This window comes from Pseudochaenichthys georgianus, chromosome 23, assembly GCF_902827115.2.
Source record: "Pseudochaenichthys georgianus chromosome 23, fPseGeo1.2, whole genome shotgun sequence".
Classification (NCBI taxonomy): domain Eukaryota; kingdom Metazoa; phylum Chordata; class Actinopteri; order Perciformes; family Channichthyidae; genus Pseudochaenichthys; species Pseudochaenichthys georgianus.
Genome location: NC_047525.1, coordinates 17,749,931 through 17,774,759, shown reverse-complemented (window position 1 = coordinate 17,774,759; position 24,829 = coordinate 17,749,931). Strand labels below are relative to the sequence as shown.

Sequence of the window (24,829 nt, the reverse complement as noted above, 5' to 3'; positions counted from 1 at the left end):
AGGCTCACATTAACGCTCTCCGGTCCGGCGCGGAAGGTTGTCCGCGAACTCCAGTGACAAGATTTAGGAGGAACAACATTTAAAAGCAACTTTGGTATAAACTACTAAGCTTTATCTTGCAACTAGTAGCCGAAAGAGAAGAACCGTGTCCCCGAATCCAGCGTTTTATCCAGCTTTTCCTTTCTTTCACGGAGATGTATCGCTGCTTGGAGAACTACTAGCGAGCATTGCTGCACACCGAAGCCAGGATGAGTGGCAGCTTCTCGGTGTCCGGCTCGGCGCCCTGCCGCTTCGCACACTACTTTGTTGTTTGTGGGATAGACACAGAAACTGGGCTGGAACCGGACGAACTAGCAGGTATGAGGTCTCCGTTCTGTGCCTTGTTGTTTATGGGAAAAAACATTCACAACTCAGGTCGGCACATTTCATAAACATTGTTGACTAAAAATATCCCTTCACCGCTTAAAACATGTATTTTATTCAATGCAAAGCTACACTATGATATCAAGGACACCAAGCTCTGTAACCTAAACTGACAAAGCTGTAAGTCATCACCTTAAGTAGCACACTATACACCCTCAAATACCCAGTTAATGGCTCATGGTTTACAGTTGCTGTGTAGCAAAGCTCTGCACATAATGAAAGGATGAAGACTGAGAGGTCCAAGCATATTTTCTAAAGTTTATCATCTGATTCAAGCTTTCTGTGCCTTGCTTTACTGCTCTAAACAGGTCAAAGTAAAACTAATGTTCATAACTGTAGACTACTGTAGTTTATATTCATAGTATTTACCCAAAGAATGTCAATTTGATATTATCTTGGGTCAGATGTATTGTTTCCTGAAGAAAAATGTGGAAATAAACTCTACAAATCCTTATTTTGTCATGATAAGGTTTTCCTTTCATTCGTTTTTACTTGTTTATTTGACTTTTTTGATGAAATAAGCGAAAGCTGAGTTGCTTAAAGGCTGCCACAAGTGTGGTTATAGGTGGTGATGCTGCTTCTACAGCAGAAGAAGGATTTGAGTAACAAAAGTGGCACAGAAAGCACTGTTTGTTCATGAGGTTGCATATTTGGAGCTTTGAATAACTATATTTGATATAACGATTGCTGTTGTTGTTTATTCATAGCTATTAGGACATTTCCCTCTCCTCCAGTACAGCTGTGGTTTTGCAGATATGTCACCTCTCTCATTGACTGGGTTACCATCCTATTCACATTACCGCAAATGTGTAGTTACTTTTTTTGACAATCTTTACCTTGTGGATGTAGGATAAGCAGAAGACTTTGTTGCTGATCACAGTCGGATTGGTAGCTTCTGTCTTTGTAACTGAGTCTCTGGAGCAAAGTTCACAATAGTAAAGTCTGTGAGTGTTGAAAGCAAGTTGTGATTGCACTTAAAAAAAAACCTGATTTCAAGGTGTGTGTGGTGTGTGTGTGTGTGTGTGTGTGTGTGTGTGTGTGTGTGTGTGTGTGTGTGTGTGTGTGTGTGTGTGTGTGTGTGTGTGTGTGTGGTGTGTGTGTGTGTGTGTGTGTGTGTGATGTGTGTGTGTGTGTGTGTGTGTGCTGTGTGTGTGTGTGTGTGTGTGTGTGTGTGTGTGTGTGTGTGTGTGTGTGTGTGTGTGTGTGTGTGTGTGTGTGTGTGTGTGTGTGTGTGTGTGTGTGTGTGTGTGTGTGTGTGTGTGTGTGTGTGTGTGTGTGTGTGTGTGTGTGTGTGTGTGTGTGTGGTTGTGTGTGTGTGTGTGTGTGGTGTGTGTGTGTGTGTGTGTGTGTGGTGTGTGTGTGAGCTCCACCATATTAAGTCCATAGGCCGCACTGCTAACACCAATGCTACAACTAGTTGATCATCTGGTGTGTGTGTATGGGACTAGATAATAGTCAGATTAGGGCCATAATAAATTATTAGTTTCAAATGTGACCTCTCCAAGTGTCTTGATTTGTCCAACCCACAGCCCACAATCCCCCAAAATGTATTACTATTGAAGTAGAGAGTCAGTGGACATTTTGTCAATTGTCAGTAATAGATAGGGCTGCTCGATTATGGCAAAAATCATAATCACGATTATTTGCGTCAATAATTGATACCACGATTATTAAAAACATGACTTTGAAAACATCAATTTATTGGAGAAAATAAATTTGAACAGTATGTTTTTAACAGTTGATTACCCTGAACTTTAAGAATAATAACTGAAACACAAAAAAAAATTGAAAAAAAGTAATACAAAAATAATCATTTTTCGATTACGTTGTTTTCGTAATCGTTGCAAGCCATAATCGCATTAAAATACGATTAATTGAGCAGCCCGTAGTAATAGATGTTTGTATTATTAACGCACAGATCGATCCACCAAACGTACAGTAACTATCAAATGACCGGTTCTGTTGATGTCATTATTGTTGATGAGATCATGTGAAGGGAGGGACACATCTTTGAGGTGGCCCGGGGGGGGGGGGTTCTTGTCAGACATCATTAGCTGCTTTCATGATTTTTATTACAGCACTGCCACCACCTGTGACATGATATTATCAACATGTTGGCTATCCATCAATCTTACATTTGGCAACATCTCAGTACCCCCGGATATTCTCGTGCCCTGAGTTTGAGGCAGCCATAATTCCAGTTTTGTATGCTGTTGTTTATTTTAGGCCGTGATTCCCCTCCTCCCTGCTCTTTGTGTGGCACTGTAGCCTTATTTTCCTCATCCCATTGTTCCAGTCAGAGGGCTAGACTTCCTGTAGACCTGCCTCGGGCTACGCCGTGGTTTACACGGCTTTCTCTCCGTGTGTGTGTCTGTTCAAGATCATGCAGTGTTTAACTATTGATTTCAACTTATGCCCCGTTATAGATCAGAGCTCTTCGGTCCCAGGCCGGAATGCTAATCAGCTTCTTTAATTCCTCCCATATCGTGCCACTTTATCAGTCCATTCTCAGACACCCAACCCCATACCATGCCATTAAGCATCAGTGGTATAAATACACCCTGGGTGGCGTACAGAGCCTCAAATAGTCCCTGCATTCTAACACCAGATGCATTAGCGGTCAGCAGCATTGTGGACGGGAAAGGTGAGAGGAGTGAAGAAGAGCTAATTTGGGGAGAAGTTTAACGTTCCGGTTGTAGGGATGTCCCGATCACCTTTTTTTGCTTCCGATCATTTGATTTTGACAATCTGCCGATACCGATTTTTCCCGATCCGATCTTTATGCAATGCATTAAGAAAAAAAAAATGTAACAGATAACGGCTGGTCATCCCACACGAATTCAGCTATCTTGGCTGATATTGTGTTGGCCTTTTCACTGTTCTGGGGCAGTTTCTCTTTCCTTTTAAAAGTCTCTGAAAGTGTTGGTTGTTTCAGTGCCGTTACCTGAGTGGCCGCTGTGTACTCGTCGTGTTGTTGTTGGTGTTTGTTTCTCAGGTAGCGTATTAGATTGGTCGTGTTGAACGTAGCTCTGTTCTTTCCACCACGCGGAACCTCTGCCTTGCAAACATTGCATCTGGCTGTTACACTGCCTTCGCTTTCAATTTTATAATACTTCCAAACTCCTGACATTTTCTCTGTCCCGACTCCCGAGTCACCAGCTGAACGTAGCCTCTCGTTAGCTTACTGCTACTATTAGACACTGCGCCCACTCTGTTGCCAGATTTCAGAGAAATAAGCAACCAGGTCTGAAAACAAGCCCAAAGAAAGCAACACATACATGATGTTGTGTAATTTTAAACCAAACTAAGTCCTCAGGATGACTTTAAGACGTGAACATGGTCACTTTTGTTTTGTAACATTAAATTAAAAAAAGATATTTTATAAAAAAAAATCCCGATCCCCGATTTTTGGAAAATCACGTGATCGGCTCCGATCCCCGATCACGTGATCGGATCGGGACATCTCTAAGAAGAAGATATGTGAGGTGTTTATCACTTTGTCATCTTATACCCCTGCTGGGGAAATGACAGTCATCCGGCCTGGTGTAGTTGCTGGACTGACGATTGCACACCACTTTCAATACCAGAAATAAGTCAACCAGTTTACAGATGTGCACGAAGGTTGCAGTCGAAGAACAATCCTGCTTTCTTTTCAATTTCCGAGTCATCAATTTGTTGTTCTTTCCCGTGTTTTACCTTGTTTTTAGCTACATTAAGGTCTGATAAAAGAGTAATTACTGTTGTTAGAATGTATTTATTTTATTGAAGCCTCTTTATTTTATTGCTTAAAATAAATACAAGTACAATATAAAATGCTATAGAATTTCTGATTTAAAAAAAAAAGTGTCCATCACTATTTCCCACATACAAAACCCAACAACAAGGCTATAGAATCCTCAGCTAGAGCTAGTGAAAAATGTACATTTTAGCATGATAAATGACTCCTCTCTAATCAATCATCTAAATTGCTGGCTATACATTTTCTGTCAGTCAGTTAATCAATTCATCCTCTTGTATTAATCAATAACAAATGAGGAAATTGGCAATATTAAATCACTAAATTAACCCTTTTAAAAGGGTAAAATATTGTAAATGTATCCACATGAGCTCTGAATCTCTGTTTAAAGAAGAAGAAAGAACAAGAACCATTGAAATGAATGCAGTGACATTAAGTGGGGCACGCTTGTTTGCATGTTTCACTACTGATGCATGCATGAACAACACACAGATGTTGGAACAGATTCTCAGTTTCAGCTCTCAGATGAGCCCGCCTGTCAGGTGTTCAACTTGTCAGCACGGACCCTCTCCTCCTCCTCCTCCTCCTCCTCCTCCTCCTCTCTTTCCCTTTCATGTCCTCCTCTGTCTCCATGTGTAACACCTCTCACTCCTCACACCTGAGTGTCACCCACTGCTCTCCCACAGCAGCAATCCTCGACACACTAATGCCCTAGCCACACGGAGACGAAACGGGTCGTATCCGCTACAGTTCTCTATCATATAGACGGTTGGGCCACACGAGTCCCAAGGTGGGTAGATCTGCGGACGCAACGCCAAACGGCTCCGTGATTACGCCCTGTAGCGACAGCAGGAAACAAACTAAGTCGCTGAGAGGCTGAGGTCGGGCCTGTTTGCTGTTGTATGACACGCTAAAAAAGTACTTGCTAATATCCAAAGCTCTGTTTCGTAGTATGGTAGTTTAATGAAAAAACTCTGTTCTCAGACATATACACTGTTATAATCAAAGCAATTGTAATCTTGCGGTCAACAAAAAACGGCCCCGTGTCACCCTCTCTTCCACACACCCACACCTCACACAGGTGAACAGGATTATAATGAGTGCCACCCATACCCATGTGACCCAAGCCAACCAATCAACAGTGATCATGGCTCCTACACGCCCTATACGATCATTTCCTGATAACGAAAATACTGACGGGCTGTCCGGAGAGGAAAAGAGAGACTCCCTATATTATTATATAGTCGTTATTCATTTGTTTTAAAGCTCAATAAATAACAAAGAAGATCTTTGACCGGCACTTTTATAATTTTGACCGGCGATAAAAAAGAAACTCTGCCGCACGGAGAGGTGGGTGTTTTTCATCGGCTGGTGGACTACCGGAGAGAATTACAGCAGGAGCACACGCTTGCCTTGGGGAGGGAGAAAAAGAACCCTGGCCCCTGCCACTCGCCCCACCTCTGCTGCTAAATCCACCGTGGAGAATAAACAGAAGGGCAACCATGCGTGCTCGTGAAGTCTTCTAAGCTGCTTTTGGTGTATTGTGTGGCAGAAGTACAGCGCCACTTACAGGCCTGGCATATGTACTACAGCGTCTCCAGCGGGTCGAGCGGTCTCGTGTGGACGGACACGTTTCTGGTGCCGATTGCGTGTGGACAGAAGACTTTTTTGATATCGAATTCGGTTAATTTTCGTTACCGTCTCCGTGTGGTTAGGGTCTAAAGAAGTCAGGCTTTTTTCCAGTTTCTTATCCCCGGTTTGTCATTGGCCATAACTGCAATGTTAATAAGTTGATGTCACCTCGGGGAGAATTGGTTAAAGCACAGGTATTTACAACCAACTCCACTTCGTAGCCAAGTGCCAATAACCCCCTTCAGAGCAGAAACTGGTTTTCTCTCCCTGCAAGTTTTAGCATGTCTATTTCAAGGTGAATGTCTTTTTATAATGGCGACTTCAAAGATACGTAATTATAAACTGAATGTCCTTGTTCTACTGAGAAATGACATCAAGCAATAAACACACACACACAGAAGGTTTGGAGAATTTTGAAAGTTTATTTTGATGACCGCAACAGTGATGGTGCAGGACTTTTATCGACTGTCATTCAACTGGAAATAAAGGCAAGACTTTGTTAAACCCTTAATTGGTAAGCATTGTTGGAACAAAGGATGCTTACAGTCTCCAGATAAAGTTGCTCACCAGTTTAATTTATAAGTCAGCCACCAATCTGGCAGTTCTCAAGCATATAATGGCATTAGAGCTCTATCTTGCTACGTGTAAAGTGGAGGTGAAAGTAGAGAGAAAGTCCTAGCCTGATGCTTATTTTGAGTTATTTTCTCTTTCTCTTGTCCTACATCACAACGTGAAAAAAGGATAGGCTAACATGTAAAGAAAATAATTGCCTTCATGGTTCATTGACAGCATTTTGTGGATTATTTTACTAACTAACTAGTCTGACGGCATTCACTTCTTCAGACATGTTAATCCAGAAATATTGCTCAGGCTGATCTTGTGGGATTGGAGCCATAACTTTTATGTAAAAGTGACTCATTTAGTCATGATTAGACTGACATGTAACGACCTGCACTTTAATGCTTGAACAAGATGCTGTATGAAGGTGAATGGACTATGCTAGTAAAACATGTGAACATTTGAACCATGCATAACCCAAGACCCAAGACCACACCTGTATGAAGCTGACCAGGATCTCATTTGGGAGAATTTAAAGCTACAGTCTAATGCTGTTCCGGGCTATTGATATTCAGTTTGTTCAAAGGGCTCCCTTGCTGCCTCTGGGGTCTGGCAGGTTAGCCAGTGCAGCTTTAGAGACCACTGGAGCTCCGAGGTGTGCAGGCTGGGCGGAGGTGGGAGTGTCCTCAGGCTGCACAAAGGGATTTGAGCGGCTAAAGCTCCCCTCTGGCCCGGACCATCTGTCCACACAGAGCGGCCTGGGAGTCAGTCAGCACAAAGGCTGCACGCTGACACTGCCCACTGACGTATGCTAATGATGACAGGGGCTAACAACAATGACGCATGCCCCTGTCGACAAAGCCATGGCTGGGTAATGGGCAGATTATGGTATATGGCAAGAACAATACCAATAGCTAATTAAAACAAAGAGCAAACCTCTGTACGCTTGTTTTATTGTAAAGCATTAATTTATCTCATTGTGTGGTTATAATGACATCCCTATGAGAGTATTGTGACTTTATAATTGATTCACTTTTGGCATATTTGCTTCTGCTATAAATCTTTACATCTACTGTCTTTCTTTCGTCTTTTCTTTCTTTCACGGCTCACCACTTCCTTCCTCTTCCCCCTGTAGTGATTTTGTCCATCTCTCTGCATTTCCTCCCCAGCTCATCGCCTCGTGCTCTGTTTGCCCGGCCAGGCTGCTGTTAAGCCTGTTAACGTAATCCGTTCTGACAGTTCCTCCGGTTTACACTGAACTCAACGCTATAATGCAACACACACACACACACACACACACACACACACACACACACACACACACACACACACACACACACACACACACACACACACACACACACACACACACACACACACACACACACACACACACACACACACACACACACACACACACACACACACACACACACACACACACACACACACACACACACACACACACACACACACACACACACCACACACACACACACACACACACACACACACACACACACACACACACACACACACACACACACACACATTCATGTTTTTAACCATGTCTCCGCTCCCTTCTGCAGTGTTTGACTAGCGGCATCCTCTTGTCTTTTTTTTAATATCCAATCAACTACAGGTCGGCTACTTAATGGCTCTTTTCGGAAAGGGAAATGGCTCCCGTTAAGTGGAGTTCAAGTCTCTACATTTGAAGGAAAGAAGCCAATTCATCTGTCTGTTTTATGACATTGTAGATTGAGCATCTTCAAATTTGGACGGTTGGTTTAAAGAATTGTCCAACCATATATAAACTTAGACAGGTTTTATACTTATTGCCATATTGGGGAAAGCATAATGTTGTATACTGCAAATAGGTATAGTTATTTACTAATCACACTAATAACTAACATTGTGCTCAATGTTGAACAGAAAAAGGGATGTAGCTGTGTGGAGAATGACAAAGGGAAGATGTACAGAGAAGCCTTAAACCTTGCCTATTTTACATCTCATTTTGCAATAATTTGAATTTGCTAAATGTGAGGGTGTGTACCATTAGCTGTGGACATGACAAGTACTGAAAACAAGAAAGAAGAAACTAAATAAGCAGCAGACCGAAAACCTACAGTAGTAGACATAAGCTAAGTCACAGCATTTTGTAACTTCTTCTTCACTACAGCTTTACTGCTGTTAACTCAGCTCCAGGTTGTAAACAGTTTACAGGTACTCTGTAGGTTTGGAGCAGGAATCAACTAGTGGTGCACGATAATTATCGGCCCGATAATTATCGGTCCGATATTAGGAATTATGACGTCATCCCGATAAACCCGATAAAAGTATTAATAGCCCCGATAATATACAATATATTTTTTGGGTAAAAAAAAAGAAAAAAATACTGCGGTGTGGGTGGATTGGGATGAGGGGCGCTTGTTTTCGGCTCCTCCCGTTTTGCCAGTACTGTGGTATTAGTGGTTTAGGAAGAGGGGAGTTTTTCACAAATCCAGCGCTCCCTAACTCATGCCTGGCTGTGACGTAAATGGTGTGCAGCCGTGAAGCCAGGACAGTAAACAAACATGTCGTCGGTGGGACTATTTCAAAGTTTCAGAGTTAGATAGTTTGCTTGCTATTTGTATTAACGAATGCAATGCAGAAGTTCCACGAGGAGGGAAAAAGGCAACGAGCTATAATACTTCCAACCTGATTAGTCACCTGAAACATCGCCACGATGGTGTGTTAAAAGCGTACAAAGACGCCTGCGCTGCTAAACTAGCGGCGAATCCAAAGCCAGCTGCAAAGGCACCGAAGCTTTTACCTATCGACTAGGCTTTTGAAAAAGGCAAGAAGTTTGCCAGAGACGACCCCAGGGTTAGTTTTGTTCATAGTAGTAATGCTCATGTCATTTGCTCAATACTAGTCTTTTTTGTACCACCAGGTGTGCAAAAACTACAGGTACATTTAATATATATATATATATATATATATATATATATATTATTATCGGTCTTGAGAAGCAGGAAGGTATCGGTTTCAAAAACCAATATCGTGCATCCCTAGAATCAACCCATCTGTGTTGATGGAAAGCAGGACACATAATACACTGTTTGCCTCAAGTGCAAATTGTTGGTCGAAGTTGAAGAGCCCTGCACCTGCCTGTCATCTGCCTCACATGTTGAGTGTCAGGGATGTGTGCTCTCATTCTCTAGACCCATACAGTGTAGGAGAGGCTTCCATGTGCTGCTACCCAACGTTCAAGGACCGGGGGGGAGCAGTAATGATGGATGATCTGCCTTTGGGAGTCAGCGGGACCTCACGACCTCTGAGGATACTGCTAGCTGTTGCTGACTGGTCCCATCCCTCTCTGTCTACAACAGCAAAGTGAGCAGTTGATCTTAAGAGGCATGCGGAGCCATTTCACAGCCCCCCCCTCAGAGCGACCTCTGACCCTCAGCTCCATATGTTCTGTCTCTATGGGAGAAGAAGGGGACAAAAGACCAGAGGGAGTTGGGGGTTGTTGTTTTGGTTCACTAGTACGTTGGTTCACAAATTGGTTTTAGCTGGACTTGACCATGGACAAACCTTACTGGTCTTGGGTCCATCTTTTCTTTATTGTACTTATTGAAAACCACTATAAATTAGTAAATTTAAAGAAAACTTTGAACTTCAATGTGTCAACCAGCCATGTCTTAAGGCCAAGAGTGTTTTTAAAGTGTTTCTGATGAACAGCCAGTCCTTACTATAAACGTACGTACTATAAAAGCAAAATGGTTGCCTCATGTGTAGAACATCTACCAGTGTTCGTATATTACCCAGTACATGTATAGAACATGAGCAAATGTTCTGTTTTGCTTGTAAAAGGTCATCAACTCAGTCCTGAGAAACCAAGCCTTTAGGTTCCCCATGGTGCTGTCTGCAAATGTCAAACCATGTCCCTAAGGAACTCAAGGGTTTATATGGAAATGTCGCTGACATTTTCCCTAAAGCTTGTATTTCTTAGCTGGAATAGTGTAAAAAGCTCAGACATGGTATTCCCTTAGATGTAGCTATGTGGCCTGCGACACCAGGAAAAGTCAACATTTAAATTGTGTAACAAATTCGCAATATTGTTGCAGACATAATATTGCATCTGATTCCTGTGGTCCTAATATCCCTGAAAATGCAAAGGGCATATGATAAATACATTTCCTTTTTTATTATGAAGGTTCCCATTGAGAGAACCAGCATTATCTCAGTACAGGGACAAGCTATATTAGTCCATTATATTTTATTTGATAGCTGAACCTACTCTCTTGTAGATTGATGGGCAATTCTTTAATGTTTGTAATGTGTAACATCTGCACTCTACTTGGCCAACAACTCATACATGTCATAAATCACATGCACTCAGACAATGGCAGTGTTTCCCCTACCATTGTCTTGGAGGGGCGCTGCGTCCCGCCAACGGAGCCCCGCCAACGGAGCCCCGCCATCGGATCCCCGCGCCCTCCCTGAAATTCAAGATGTTTAAAAAAAAAAAGAAAAAATTATAATTGTCTTTTTTTTTTATATATATATATATATAGCAACAAATTGCAAATAATCTATATCTACTGTCACTTTTCACATATACTGTCAAAACGCTTTCATTTTAAGTTGTGAGTTTAGTGTTTTTGACCCTAAGAAACACTGATGCATTATCAATCAATCAATGTTTATTTATATAGCCCAATATCACAATTTACAATGTTACATTTGTCTCAGTGGACTTCACAGTTTGTACAGAATAGCAGTATGACAATACGACACCCTCTGTCCTTAGACCCTCACATCGTACAAGGAAAAACTTCTGGAGAAAACCTCACAGTTTAAAGGCGAAAATGGGAGAAACCTCAGGGAGAGCAACAGAGGAGGGATCCCTCTCCCAGGACGGACAGACGTGCAATAGATGCCGTGTGTAAATTGAAAAGATAATACATTTTACAACATAGGTAGTCCAGATGTTTGGAAATGCATGTGTTTATAATAAGAAGATGAATCCACGAGGATATCCATCCAGGACTCATGATCCAGGACCACAGCAACAGGCACAGCCACGACTCAAGATCCCGCCGTAGATAGACACCAAAAAGAGAATTTGGGGAAGCTGGGTTATTCGGAACATGAGAGTACACAGGTACAGACAGAGAGAAGGAAGAAGTAAGATGTCCCCCGACAAACTAAGCCTATAGCAGTATTAATCAATAACAATAATCCACAGCTCCTCTCTCTGCTCCAGAGGATTTAAAAAATATATATCCCAATGCTGGAGCCGGAATTGGGTCTGGAACCATGACTGCTGGGGCTGGTACTGGAATCCTGGCCTTGCATCTTCCAGAAAACCTCCGGAGGATCCACGGACCTCCCAAGGCCAGGCCAGACCCCAGGAAAGGGTTAGAGCAGGGGTGGGGAACCTTTTTCCTCTCAAGGGTCATTTCAATTTTTACAATATCCTCAGAGGGCCGTACAAGTTATTGACCTCTGCTTAAAAAAACTAAAATCACAGCACATTCATTTCATCCTGTGCAAAGAAAAAGCAACCTCTTAATCCAGATATCTCACCATGACTCGCGTATGCATGCACATGCAGGGTGTGGCGTGACCACCAAAACAGAAAGATATGGACAGACACAAGATGTGTGCAAATGTATTTAGTTTCCTATCCATGTGAACATGATTTAAGTGGGGGGCTAACCCTAACCCAAGATAAGACTAAATACACAGAAGGGTAATCACAGAACAAGACACAGCTGGGCAGGGGAGGCAGAAACACAAGGGCAACAGGTGAACAAAATCAGACACAGGAGGGAAAACACAGGAAGGAAAACAAGACACAGGGAGAACATAATTTCAAAATAAAACCATGACAAGACAGACAAAACTAAAATCGTGACAGCTTCTAAACTGGATTTACTCAGCTTGGACATTAACCTGTTAATGAGGTTTAAAGTTGGGAGGAGTTGATTCTGTAAGAACAGCTGTGCTGTTGTTTTGGTCTAACCAAGTTTCAGTTAAAAACATAAAATCCAGGTTGTGCTTGGTGATAAAATCATTGATTAAAAATGATTTACCTGCTAAAGACCTGACATTTAATAAAGCCAGTTTGAGTGTGTTTGACATACCACCACTCTGTTAACGATAGACCGTGGAGCATGTGGAATCACTACAACACTTGATACATTACATAAATTCAGACGGATGCCCTTGGATCCTCTGTTCTCAGTCCGAGTCGCCAGCCTGTGTAAGCAGACCACAACACAAATGGGACGCTGCACTGGCATAGAAGCCTCTGGTCGTTGGGTGGCGTCAGAGAGCGAGACGGCAGGCGTGGAAACAGTGGCCTTGGAGGACACCGCCGGAGAGGGGGGTGTGTCAACGTGGCCCTGGAAAAGTCAGGGAGTCGCCTGAACAGCGTGATGCATGTTAGCCGCTAGCATGCAGCTACCAAGCCTGCTGGGGTGGATTCCAACAGTGCCGAAGAGGGCGGGTCGGTCCCAAAATAGATTGAAATTGTCAATTAAACCAAAATTGGCAGCTCTGCAGGCGGATTGGAGCCAGGTGTGGAGGCTGAGGATCCTAGTGAAACGCCCTGCTCCACGGCCTAGCGTTGGGATCGGACATGAGATAAAAACGACTTTTCAGCATCAGCTGGACGGGCCAGCGCCGCCGGAGCACCAGCTGGATGGGCCGGATCATCTGAACGGGTCAGTGCCGCGGGGGCATCAACTGGATGGACCGGATTTTCGGACAGGGGATGCGAAGCGGTTCCGAGGGCCCAGGCGAGGCGGTGAAGTTACCCCATTCAAAAAGCTCTTACGCACCACTTCAGACCACGACTGCTGGTGGCCAGGTGTCGAGCAGTCGGAAGGCCGTGGACAGGTGGAAGGATCCCACAGAACTGTGTCATGGGTAGTTGCACTGAACGAGGCAAGCTGTTTAGACTGCACCGATGCTACCTCCATGAGACCGGACACGAGAGACTCTTTTTCTTTCAGCTTGTCAGAAAGCCGTCGGATATCCTCCTTAAGGTCTGTTATCTGTTTATTTGCTCTTTGAAGTAGAACATCATCCTCAGGGTGTTTTGATGGCATTCTTGAGTGTGAAAGGTTTAGGGCAATTACTGTCCCATGCACCAATGCCAAACTGCATCAAGATGTTGTATAAGCAGGGATGGCTAAATGTTTGTAAGCAGGAGAGCTAGATGCTAACAGGTAGTGGGAGCCTGTACAAATTGTGACTGCCTCTGTGCATCCCTCTGTGTGCCTCTCATACCTACATCGTTGCAGTCAAAGATTTGTATATTTTCAATAAAGGGCCTGGATATTTGTACACGTTCTGTAGATATTTCACATCTCCAAAAACTGCAGTATACCAACCATATTGTTATCTTATTCCCTTTATTACCCTAGCCCTTTCCCAGCTGCTCTTCCAATAAGTGCAAAGACTGACTCGTGCTGCACTTGCTGTTGCTGTGTTTACTCTGAGAGATCAATAGTGTTTGTGTATGCAGTGACTGTGTGATGGTACACTCTGTGCTCTGAGCATGTACATATGTTAGTTTGTCCCCAGGCCATGCTGACACGCACACGAATTTGGTCCGCAGAGAAAATGGAGATGGAGGCAGGCTGTGACCTGAAACAAGTGGCCAGATTCTAACATCAATCGAGAGAGCTGTGATTAATGAGCCTGAATTAATTTGCATTGATTGTCAATGCCTAATGCAATTGTGAAATATAATACCTCCTAGTCCCCAGTGACACACACACAGGTGACAGCAGCTCCAACAAACCTCATCATTGTAACGGTGTGAAGCACGGTGCTATGTCAGGCAGACTGTTAATCTCCTTACATAACTACGATAGGCTGCACCATGGTAACTAAGGCCCCTTATGATTGATTACGGCCACTGCTGCATCACCTCACTGAGAGACATGCTGGTCACAAACTACAGTGGATTATACAGAGGCTGAAAAACATTTATTTATTATATAATTGCTTTTCAGGCTAATCATAAGAGACAGAAAGTGTCTGACAGATAGCTGGGGGAGCATAAAGTGTCACAAACAAACACGCTGAGTTGTGTCCTTTCATGCACATATCTTGTTGACAAGCTTTATATAAAGACGACACGTGCACTTTCAGATTACGCAAACTACGTATACATAATACGGACTTGGACTTTGATCTCTTACCGATTGAGTTCCAACTCATCCTGTCCTCTGGCCTGAGTGATAAGGCTATGTAAACAAAGCATGACCACTAAGCCAGTGTACTCCGTGTCGTACTGTCCCTCAATGCTACTTTGCAAACTTTATTTATTTGTTCTAAACCAGACAGTGGATTTAATTATCTCCTTCATTCTGGGGTCTGTCTCCTTCTTTCATCCTCTCTTCAAAATAAGTGGGCAAAGACATATTTTCTTTGTTATTTGCAAGAATGACATTTAAGGTTATTTGCCATTCATCCCGTTTACATGTTTTTACCAATACAATCATCCATGGATTTTCAAACGCATGTGTGTGAGACCCATCTCACACAATACACTCAACAGTAAGGTGCTGCCAACACACCAGTTTGACAATCTAATAATATCAGGGTAATACATCAGCAACACGAGATGAGAACTGGATAGCATTTTGACCAATTCTTTAATCTTTCCTCAATAGGATTTTGAATGCAGGACATAAACTTGTAAAGGAGTTTTTACCAATGCAGTGTTGGTGTCAAGTAGATGATTAATACTTTGCTGATAGGTGGTGGTGATGATGAACACAGGAAAGCCTGCACTCTGTGTCTCTGAAACTGAGAATGCTCTTTCAGACTTTGTTTCTGATTACCTTTTTTTTTTTAACTCTTAAAAGCCCAACAAGTGACTGCTTAAATCTACCAGCGGTATTATCTTTGTGTGTGGGAGCTCAGCAGAGCAAGGCCCAGTATGATTATGTCACAGCACAGATGCTCAATATAAATCCCTCAGAACGCGTTTAACAAACAGCCGAAATCTCCTCCAACAACATCACCAATTAGTTGACTCTGCTTTTGTGTGTGTGTGATTGGTCACACTTACTCCCGGCCACATGCAGCGCTCTCTCCTCCCCTGGAGTCAACATCAGGTTATGTAATTGGGCCATTCACGGGTGGGCTTGTCGAGGCAGATTAGACAGATTCTGCGGCTATTTCTGAACCAGTGCCTTGGATTGTTTATCCCAGCGGAGTCGAGGGTAAAACGTGACAGGCAAGCAGAAATGAGAAATCTGACAGACTGATGGATAGTGTCCTGATGCGAAGAAGGAATGGATTAGTTATGAAGTGAGTCTGTTTTCAGTTCATGGATATTCCCTCACCAGCAAATAAGTAAATAAATAGCTTTAAGATCAGAGATTATCGGGTCAATATTGTTTATGATCAATCCATTAATCCACACATTTACTGCTACTTTGTTTATGCACCTAATGGTCGGCTTCTCACAGTTTATAGTAAACGGTACAAACATCAGCATGGTTTAAACTTTTGCCTCTAATCCCTCTAGAACCCTCTGTCAACTTCAGTTTCCCCTCCCTCCTGCGAGTTATTAAAATAATAGGACATTCGCTGCTCTTCTCTTTTCTTTTCATCTCTCCATTCCCATTATATCAGTGAGTTTGCTTCAAGGCTGCATGTGGGACGTACGGCTGAAGTAGCTTATGCAACCGTCCCGCTCATCCTTAAGGCCATTCCAAGTGAATGTGCATCCTTAAAACCTCCCTTACCGTTTCCCTTGGTTTTGTAGCTTTTATAGGATTGTAGAACCTCACTAGTATTGTGTGCTGCCTGTCCGTCATGTTCCACACACTGAGGTGAGATGAGCTGAGGGGCCTGTTTGAATGAAATACAATTAACATGCGCCTGGGTTCAAATGAGATGACGTAACCTCCATTAACAGCGGCCCTTTAGCCCCTCTCTGTGTTCTACAGGACGCACAGGAGTAGCCATGGAGACGAGAGCATTTACCCAAGACAAATTATTTCGCTGAAGGGGGGTTGATGAGCTAAAGAGAGCACTAACATCTCTGCACCCCCCTCCACTGAATCACTCTCATCCTTTCTCCTTCTGATTGCATGCAGTGATTTATGCTGACTGTCAGCTGGCCAGGATTGAAAACATTGAGCGTTGCGTTTCTGCATTCTTTCCTCACACACACACACACACACACACACACACACACACACACACACACACACACACACACACACACACACACACACACACACACACACACACTGCTAATGTGTGCCAATGTAAATCAAGTATGGCTGTCATGCAGGGTGTAAAAAACAGACGTAAAAAATATCATGGTCTCATATTTTCTCGTTGTTTAGTAGACAGTCTGACAGTGCAGCACCTGGGACATGGTCTTTGAAAAATGTATTACACTACATACAGAAACTGTTACTGTTGTGTTTGTAATGCAGCATCAGTATTGAATTGGTTTTGGATACATGTGTGGTCAATAAGACAAACAACAAATGTTTCTGTTGCTTGGATAAGTATTTAGTAAGACAGAACTAACAGAGAAGGCTTTGTTTGACAATAAGCAACACGAGTGTAGTCATTACACCAATTGGCAAACTAGCAAAAAAAAGTTATATAACTTGATAAACAACTCCTCGACTTTACTGCTCCCTCCAACTGCTCTGTAAACTGATGTTTCCTAAAGATCAAAGATGTCCGCCGTGGGCCTTTTTGGAGATGGCCCAGCCCTGTTGAAAAGCCTTTTTCATACATCCAACTGAATATCTTTATTTATTTTTTCTTGAATCCGTATGTGCACCTTGCCGAGCCGAGCTGGAAAAACCCTGTGATCACACGTGGGGGATATCAAAGCAGTCAGACCTCCCTCCCCTCCATGTATACTCCTTTACTGTCTCTGCAAGCACCTTATCGTGTGACATTGGTTTATATGATGATAACAATAATGACACTTTTTAAGGGGCTCTTATTTTTCCTTCGCTGGAATGCTTGTTGCGCTGCATGAAAAAAAGGGTTAAATGTTAGGATTTGGTTTGTTTGGAGAATGGAGGCACCCATATGTTTACACCGCACCAGGGCCTGTAATCATGCTGTAGAGCCACTCGCTCAAAGTGAGGAATACACCACATGTGAAGCATATGTAGTAAGCTTTACAAGTAACTCTTAAGTCATTACATTTTTGCAATAAACTAAATCATGACCTTGGCTGGTCACTAATTATAATACCTGTTTATTCAGCAGAATGTAGACTGACTTCCATTGCTGGTTTGTCTGTGATGACAAACCAGACTCATCTACTGGCAATTGAAAAGAAGGCATATTTTTAGCAGGTTTTCCTGTGGTTAAACATTCCTACATATGAAGGTCATTAAAACAATCATGGCTACTACTAACCCCTCTGAATGTCTCTCTTTTTTGTGCTCAAATACTCATTTTTGCTCATTTATTCATATAAATTACAATGACTTATACTTAATTGCAGTAAAAAACTAAGGAAAAATAATAGTATATTGTATCTTTCCAAAGTTGTGCTTCCAGCCGTTTGATAGAAATGGCTCCAGACACCCGGAGCTCCCTCCAGTTGTGTTTGGGGGATGATTTGACTGAGTTGTCATGTCCGTTATAAAAGAGCAGCTTTGTGTCGGTCCCGTGTAATAAAACGTTGGCTCGGCACACTCCACAGCTGTCCTCTTTCTTTCACTTTCTTACGCCGTCTCTTATGTTGGCAGGCTTGTTTGTGTTCCCAGTGGTTCCTCCCTCTCTTCGTGTTCGTCTCCCACACCTCGCTGTCACACGTCTCGTTCATCGGCATCCCGATCCGTCTTCCTGTCTCTGTTAGTCATCCCGCAGCGTAGATTGTTACATCTTTTGGTGTGTTGCCCACTCACTCCCTTCGTCTTCTGTATTCAGACAGCGCACAGTCATTCAAGATGATCTTTTCACCCCCGTCTGACTTTCTGATAAAGTTTTAGATCATTTTCGGTTTTCTTCAACCAACAGGCAACTTTTGCCAGTAGGAAAAGTTCAGGAAAAGTTCACCATTTCAGAAGTATTTGTAAATTGTGGAGAAAGAGCCAGTATTCAAATGACACGGCAACAAAGTTATGTCATAATCACCAATTTGATAGTGTTTTAAAAGGCAGTTTTCCTTTAACATATTTCAAAGGTTTCTTCTCTCTATATATTTTGGAAATAAAACCCCTTTTTAGCCCTTTTTTAAAAATCATTTCTGATTAATAGGCACCCATATTAAAGTGTATTTACTTATCAGTTTTGATCACGTGTACCTTCCCATTATGATGTTTTGTTAAGCTACCATGTTTATAACTCTATTCAAAATCCCCTTTGAGCTTCAGTGCTTCAAATGTGAAACAGCTGTACAGAGTTCAGTTTTGTTCACAGAAAGATAAACCTAGAATCAGTGTGAACAGCTTTTTGGTTCAAACCATCATAAACTCACTAAGCTAGGTGAGACCTGAGCCCGACACGCACACCTGTCTGCCTTTATAATTAAAGTGTATATATATTTTCACTCGGCAAAGAGTGAGTCACTCCCATCGGGCGCATCACCATCACCACCTTGTCATAGCCCTGCAGCTGCTCTGAGAACAGCTGCGTGCATGTGAACAGAAATGCAGCTCAGACAGCTACTTCCTGCCTGTATTACATAGTTCATAATTATTAATATGTAAAGGAGCTGTGTTTCTAAATCCTGCTATTTCTAATGCTTACTAATATACAGTTTTATATTCATACAGGACAGAGTGAGATACATCCTCTTACTGCAACACCGTGCTTACAACCGTTTACCCAGGGGTCTGCAACCTTTTTGACCAAAAGAGCCATTTTGCTCCTTTTTTCCAAAACATTTTTTTGTCTGGAGCCACAAAACATATTTCATAGTTTTTTATTGTTATATCAGACAAAAACTACTGTTTTTTTGCATTTATTATGCTATTTATTACATGATATAAAACTGTTAACCTCTAATAAGAAACAAAGAACTCTTATAAGGAGAATTAAAAAATAATACACAGGCCTACTTTAAAATAAATTAAACACAGCACTTGGGGAGTCCTCTGCACATTTGAAGGGGGAAAAAATATTATTAAAATGGGCCCACTTTGAAATAAATAAAACATATAGCTGCACCCTAAAAAGAGTTAAAGGTAGGGTAGGTAAGACTGGAGAAGCCAGCTCGAGTGCGCTAGAATTTGAAAATACACAACCGGAAAAAATATGCCTCTTCCTTCAGACTTCCTTACAGAGTCCCTCCTCCAACACACACGAACGCGCACATGACCAATGAGGGCACGAGATAAGTTTGTGCACAGATGGAAGGCTGACAGGCAGGTAGGCCATCCAGTTACTTTAGCCGGGCCGAGGCAGATGATTGGTCGTGCTTTTTACAGTACTACGGCTTCCACAGATTAATTTTTGTATGTATTTATTGTCAAAGCATTTAATATATTCATTGCTATCGGGACGTTAAGAGCATTCCATATAACAAAAAGTGTTTTCTGAAATAAATTACATACCCCATTGAATTATGACTGAAGATCGTCAGCTGGCTTCCTCTCCCTTGTTGCTCCTCGATACGTAAAGGCTGCAGCACCGTTGACAACTTCTCTCTACATATCAAACATACCGGTAAACCAGCATCGTTTGCTGTGAAAGCAGATAACTCTGTCCACGCAGAATTAAATCCTGTGTTCCTCCGGTACTTTTCTTTGATTTATCCATAGTTCGCTCATCGAGCCGGGGGTCAGGTTATTCGCCTCCAAGAAAAGACGCTCGCGCGGGACCGTAGCAGGATGTGACGCATATTTTAGTTGACCTAATTAAAACCGTTTTGTTTTTTATTTGTGTGTCACAGTATCATCTCAAAATACAAGATACGAAACATTTTCAACCATGCAACAAAATATAAATAGTCCTACAAATACTTTTATTTTATTTCCTTCTTATTTTTGTCTAAGCTCAAGGGAGCCAGAGCAGAGGGCTTAAAGGGCCGCGGGTTGCCGACCCCTGCGTTAACCGGACAAGGACAGACAACGTTTTTGATAAAACAAAGAACAGTCAAAAAATGATTTTACAAATCTAAACTGAGTATATATATTTTCTGTAGTAGCCTCTGTGGTCTAAACCTGTTGACAATTATTATTGTTTACGTAAAAATATTCCAAATTAAACAAGAAGACGTTAAGTGATTAGTAATGAACTAAATCTAGTTGGCACAAATGCCAATACACAATGGTGTAAACCAAAGTTATTGTGTTTATAGCATGCTCACACTGCTGTAAAAATATATAGCTAACATTTTATTTTGTGTTTTTATTGCTCATACATTTCGTTTTGGCTTTCTTGCAGTTTTTGCACATTGATATAGTTTACCTATAGGCTAGGTTTAGTTTTTAATAGTGACAATACAAACCCACATAATGTATCACTTCATCAACGCCAGACGGAGGAAATGTGATCAATTTAACAGAATTATTCAACCAAATACAATATGGTATCTTGGGTTTGAACAATGTACTCAATCAGGATATATTCAAATGAATTGCTCAAGTTTTTATCTAACCATCCATCCATCCATCTTCTCCCGCTTATCCGTGGTCGGGTCGCGGGGGTAGCAGTTCCAGCAGAGAGCCCCAAACTTTCTTTTCCCTAGCGACATCAACCAGCTCTGACTGGGGGATCCCAAGGCGCTCCCAGGCCAGCGAAGAGATATAATCCCTCCACCTGGTCCTAGGTCTACCCCTTGGTCTCTTCCCAGCTGGACGTGCCTGGAACACCTCCCTAGGGAGGTGCCCAGGTGGCATCCTAACCAGGTGTTTTTATCTAACATTTTTTATATTTAAGGGGAAAAATCAGGGTGCAACAGGTTAAAGGAGTATTGAATGCTGATGGTTTTTATGTTTCAGTATGGGAGCTGCAGCCAGCCTGCTGACCAGTTGTGTCATGAGTAAAGAATGCTGGACTACAGTTATCCCCACGCTTAACGTGGACAAATGGATTCTCAGGGGGATCCCTCAGTGCAACAATGTGTTTTCATCCTTTATCACTACATATGTACAGACCTCCTCCTTCAGTGTCTCTGATTTGGTTCCGTGTAGTGAGGTTTATCTCAGGTCCTTTCATCAGTCAGTTCTCAAAGAACATGAAGTAGATCAACAGCAGCGGCTAATCTACTCACACAGTCAGGTGACAGTGAGTCATAAAGAGGGGACACAAAAGCCTCCCATGATGGAAGGACCCGGGGGAACGACTAGAGCATGAGCCTGAATGAAAATAAATCCGCCACCCTCAACACCTCTTTCCCCAGCCTCCTCGTCTTTTCTTCCCCTCTCCTTTCCTACAGCCTCGCATCCTTAAAGCGAAGAAGAAAAGAACAAAGCAGTGTTTGACAGCATGACGGGGGGATGACATCACCACGGTAGCATCCTGAATGGGACCAGCTTAGTCCTGGCACTTGGACACTGGACCATTGTGATACACACACACACACTTACACTTGTCCTCTGCCCTTATCCAGACTCCCTGCAACCCCTGATCATGTGAAGATATTTCAAAAATGATTAAGAGAGGTGTTAACCGTCCCCCTCCCCACCACCTTATGCCCTAACAAAAACACCCCCCCTAATTTTTGGTTGTCCTGTTGCCAAGGAGACAGATGGGTTCTGCTCTCACCCAGACAGTGCCAGGCGTTGGCAGCCAAGCTTGGCGAGGAAGGCGCTGGTTCCATTAACAGAGAATGAGAAGGTTGTGCGTGCGTGTGCGTGCGTGTGTGTGTGTGTGTGTGTTTGTTGTAGCAGGTGCTGCTGGTGGAGCCCTGGGTGGTGGAATGTGTTGGGGTAGCCAAATGGATGACAAGTGTGAGAGCAGCTCCTGCTGATTTGTAGCAATGATTTGGCAATTTCAATCATTTTATTTTGTGGGCTTTTCTTTTTGTCTTGCAAATCCGAAACCTGATTCCTGTTACTCCACTGGTTTTCAGAGTATACAACTGCATTCATGTAATAATGTCCCATTCATTCAATTGGTCATCTAGCATTAATCATTAAATGGATTACTGAGCGACCTACTGGAAATCCTGGAAAGACGTTAAGCAACCAATGAGAAACCAAACAGCCAAGAGACCTAACACAGCAATAAAGAAATACATTTTAAAATAAAATACTTTTTTTTTTTTTAAATACTTTCTCTTTTTTCACAAAGAGAAAGAATATATATTATATTCTATGAGATTGCATTAATGTATGTTTTAGTGTTTTTTGCCTTTCTTGATCCATGCAAACAAATTATAAGCCAGGAATCCCTCTAGCTTTTTTTTCGCCGTTTCGTGCAAGTCCACCAGTTTTATGGTGTTTTTGTGCCCAGAATGCATTGTTGCTTTCACACAGGAGTACACGCATTGAGAGGGGTGATTTTAATATATTCAGCAGACATCGAGGATGTGCACTGGCTTTTGAAGTATAAGCACAAGACATTAAAGCCCTGGGGACCGTGAATAATGGCGACCACAGACCTGCTGTCAAAGCTGTGAATACACACCGTCTGTGTGCTGCAGGTGAAACACTGACAGCCGACTCGCCATCCAGAGGCAATCCCACAGTTTGCTTTTCTGTCTGACAGCTCGGTCTGCCTCTAAAGGACTCACACACACACACACACGCATTCATGTGAAACTGAAGGGCCTTAAAGCTACGCAACAAAGCCAATCTTCAGTCAGACACACGTTTCTTTTTTTACATGTTCTGTCTAATGAGATGCTGCCTCACACTTCTCAGTGTGTGTGTGTGTGTGTGTGTGTGTGTGTGTGTGTGTGTGTGTGTGTGTGTGTGTGTGTGTGTGTGTGTGTGTGTGTGTGTACATTTACATAGCAGTGCATGTGTATCCTCCTGGGACCTATTGCGTGTTATTAGAGGAGCATTAAGTGATTTGTGGCTCTAATGATGCAGTTTGTGGCATATAATACCAACTCCTCCTGCAGAGCTGGTTGGCTTGGTGTCTATTGGTAAAAATGACCTCATTATTTTGGTTGTCTGATTGTCAGCAGAAATACAGAGGATGGGGGGTTGAAATGATCTCTCTCCTCCGCAATCAGGTAATGTTTAGCATGAAAGGCATCAACTGCAGCAGCCTCACACAAAAGGCAAACCCAAACGCTTACATTTTTTTACCTTTTGTTTTACTTTTCCATTAATCGGATCATCATTATTTTCTGTTTCAAACATTCTGTGGATCAGCTGTGATGAGAAATTCTTAAAAAGCTTGTCAAACAAACAGTCTAAACCTCAAAAACATTAAATATTATTACAACTATTTCAAGGGGAAACGGTATTATCTCGCATTCGATAAATGAAAATAAATATTAAAAAAATCTAATATTCCAGCAATTCCCAAAACGGTTTCAAACTGTTGGCAACAGTTCTGGTTCCATATTCAAACGATCCAAGAAATAGATCCTTTGATTTCAGTAACGTCGTGGACTATGTCCTCCGTATTTGAAACTCACCGTGACCCGTTCATTGAGTCCATTTTTTATAATGACTGTGTGACGCACTTTGGACAAATGTATTCATAAACGTTGTAATCAGCGTCAGAAGAGGTTTGCAATGGTAATGGTTTTAGGAGACCGTTATGGACAATAGCCGAGAGAGAGAGAGAGAGGGGCCGGTGAAGACACAAAACGTTCGCTTCATTGATCTGAACTGTTGCTCAGCAGCTGCTTTGCAATTCAATTTGGGAGACAGCATTGAGGGCCGTCCACAGGGGCTCGAACGGCCCCTATACTCTCAACACACTCTCCTTCACTCTTAATGTTGAAGTTGATTGGCAGCTACTTTCTCCATCCTTGTGTAACCCATGGCAACCATACACCTTGATGAGGGCAGAGGGAAGGAGTAAAGGGAGTGGGACGCTGGGAGCTTTGATCATGGAAAGGAAGTAAAAAGGATTCTACCAATTTGGAGACAAAACAAGCTGTTTCTGTCTAAAGTGTTTGTGTGTGTGTTTGGTTGTATAGCGAGGTATAGCGAGGTGTGACTCCCCAGTACATGGTAGTCGTATAGTGATGATGTGTCTCGAGCCAAAAAGTGGTCCTGAACGCTCATGGGCATGGCAATGGGTTTAATTATGAATAGCTGCATGTCTCATGTTATTGATATAAAGCCTGTCTGGTGTAGCTAATAGGGATGCCAGCGATTATTCGAATATTCGCTACAGTCTCCATAATCGAATATTATTTTTAAAAATCGATTTTATTTATATATTTTTTAATTTTTTTATTTATGTATGTCGGTCGAATGAATAATCGATTATTATTCGCCAGGGCTGCCGAATAATCGATTTTGATCATGGTCAGTTTCTGGCAACCCTAGTAGCTAAGTTATGTGCTGTATGAATTAATTCAGATTGTCATGAATATTTTGTAGGAGGTACAAAGTTTGAATT

General features: G+C 42.4%; 1 protein-coding gene across 4 annotated transcripts in view; it reads left to right on the top strand.

The window, feature by feature from the left end:
* LOC117439262 (DENN domain-containing protein 5B-like) overlaps window positions 1-24,829 on the top strand; it is a 61,980-nt gene continuing 37,151 nt past the window's right edge. For all 4 annotated transcript variants that reach the window (XM_034075118.2, XM_034075115.2, XM_034075117.2 and 1 more), the window contains exon 1: window positions 1-357. In XM_034075118.2, coding sequence (XP_033931009.1) covers window positions 249-357 — 109 coding nt within the window. In that variant the 5' untranslated portion in view covers window positions 1-248. The remainder of the gene's footprint in view (window positions 358-24,829) is intronic.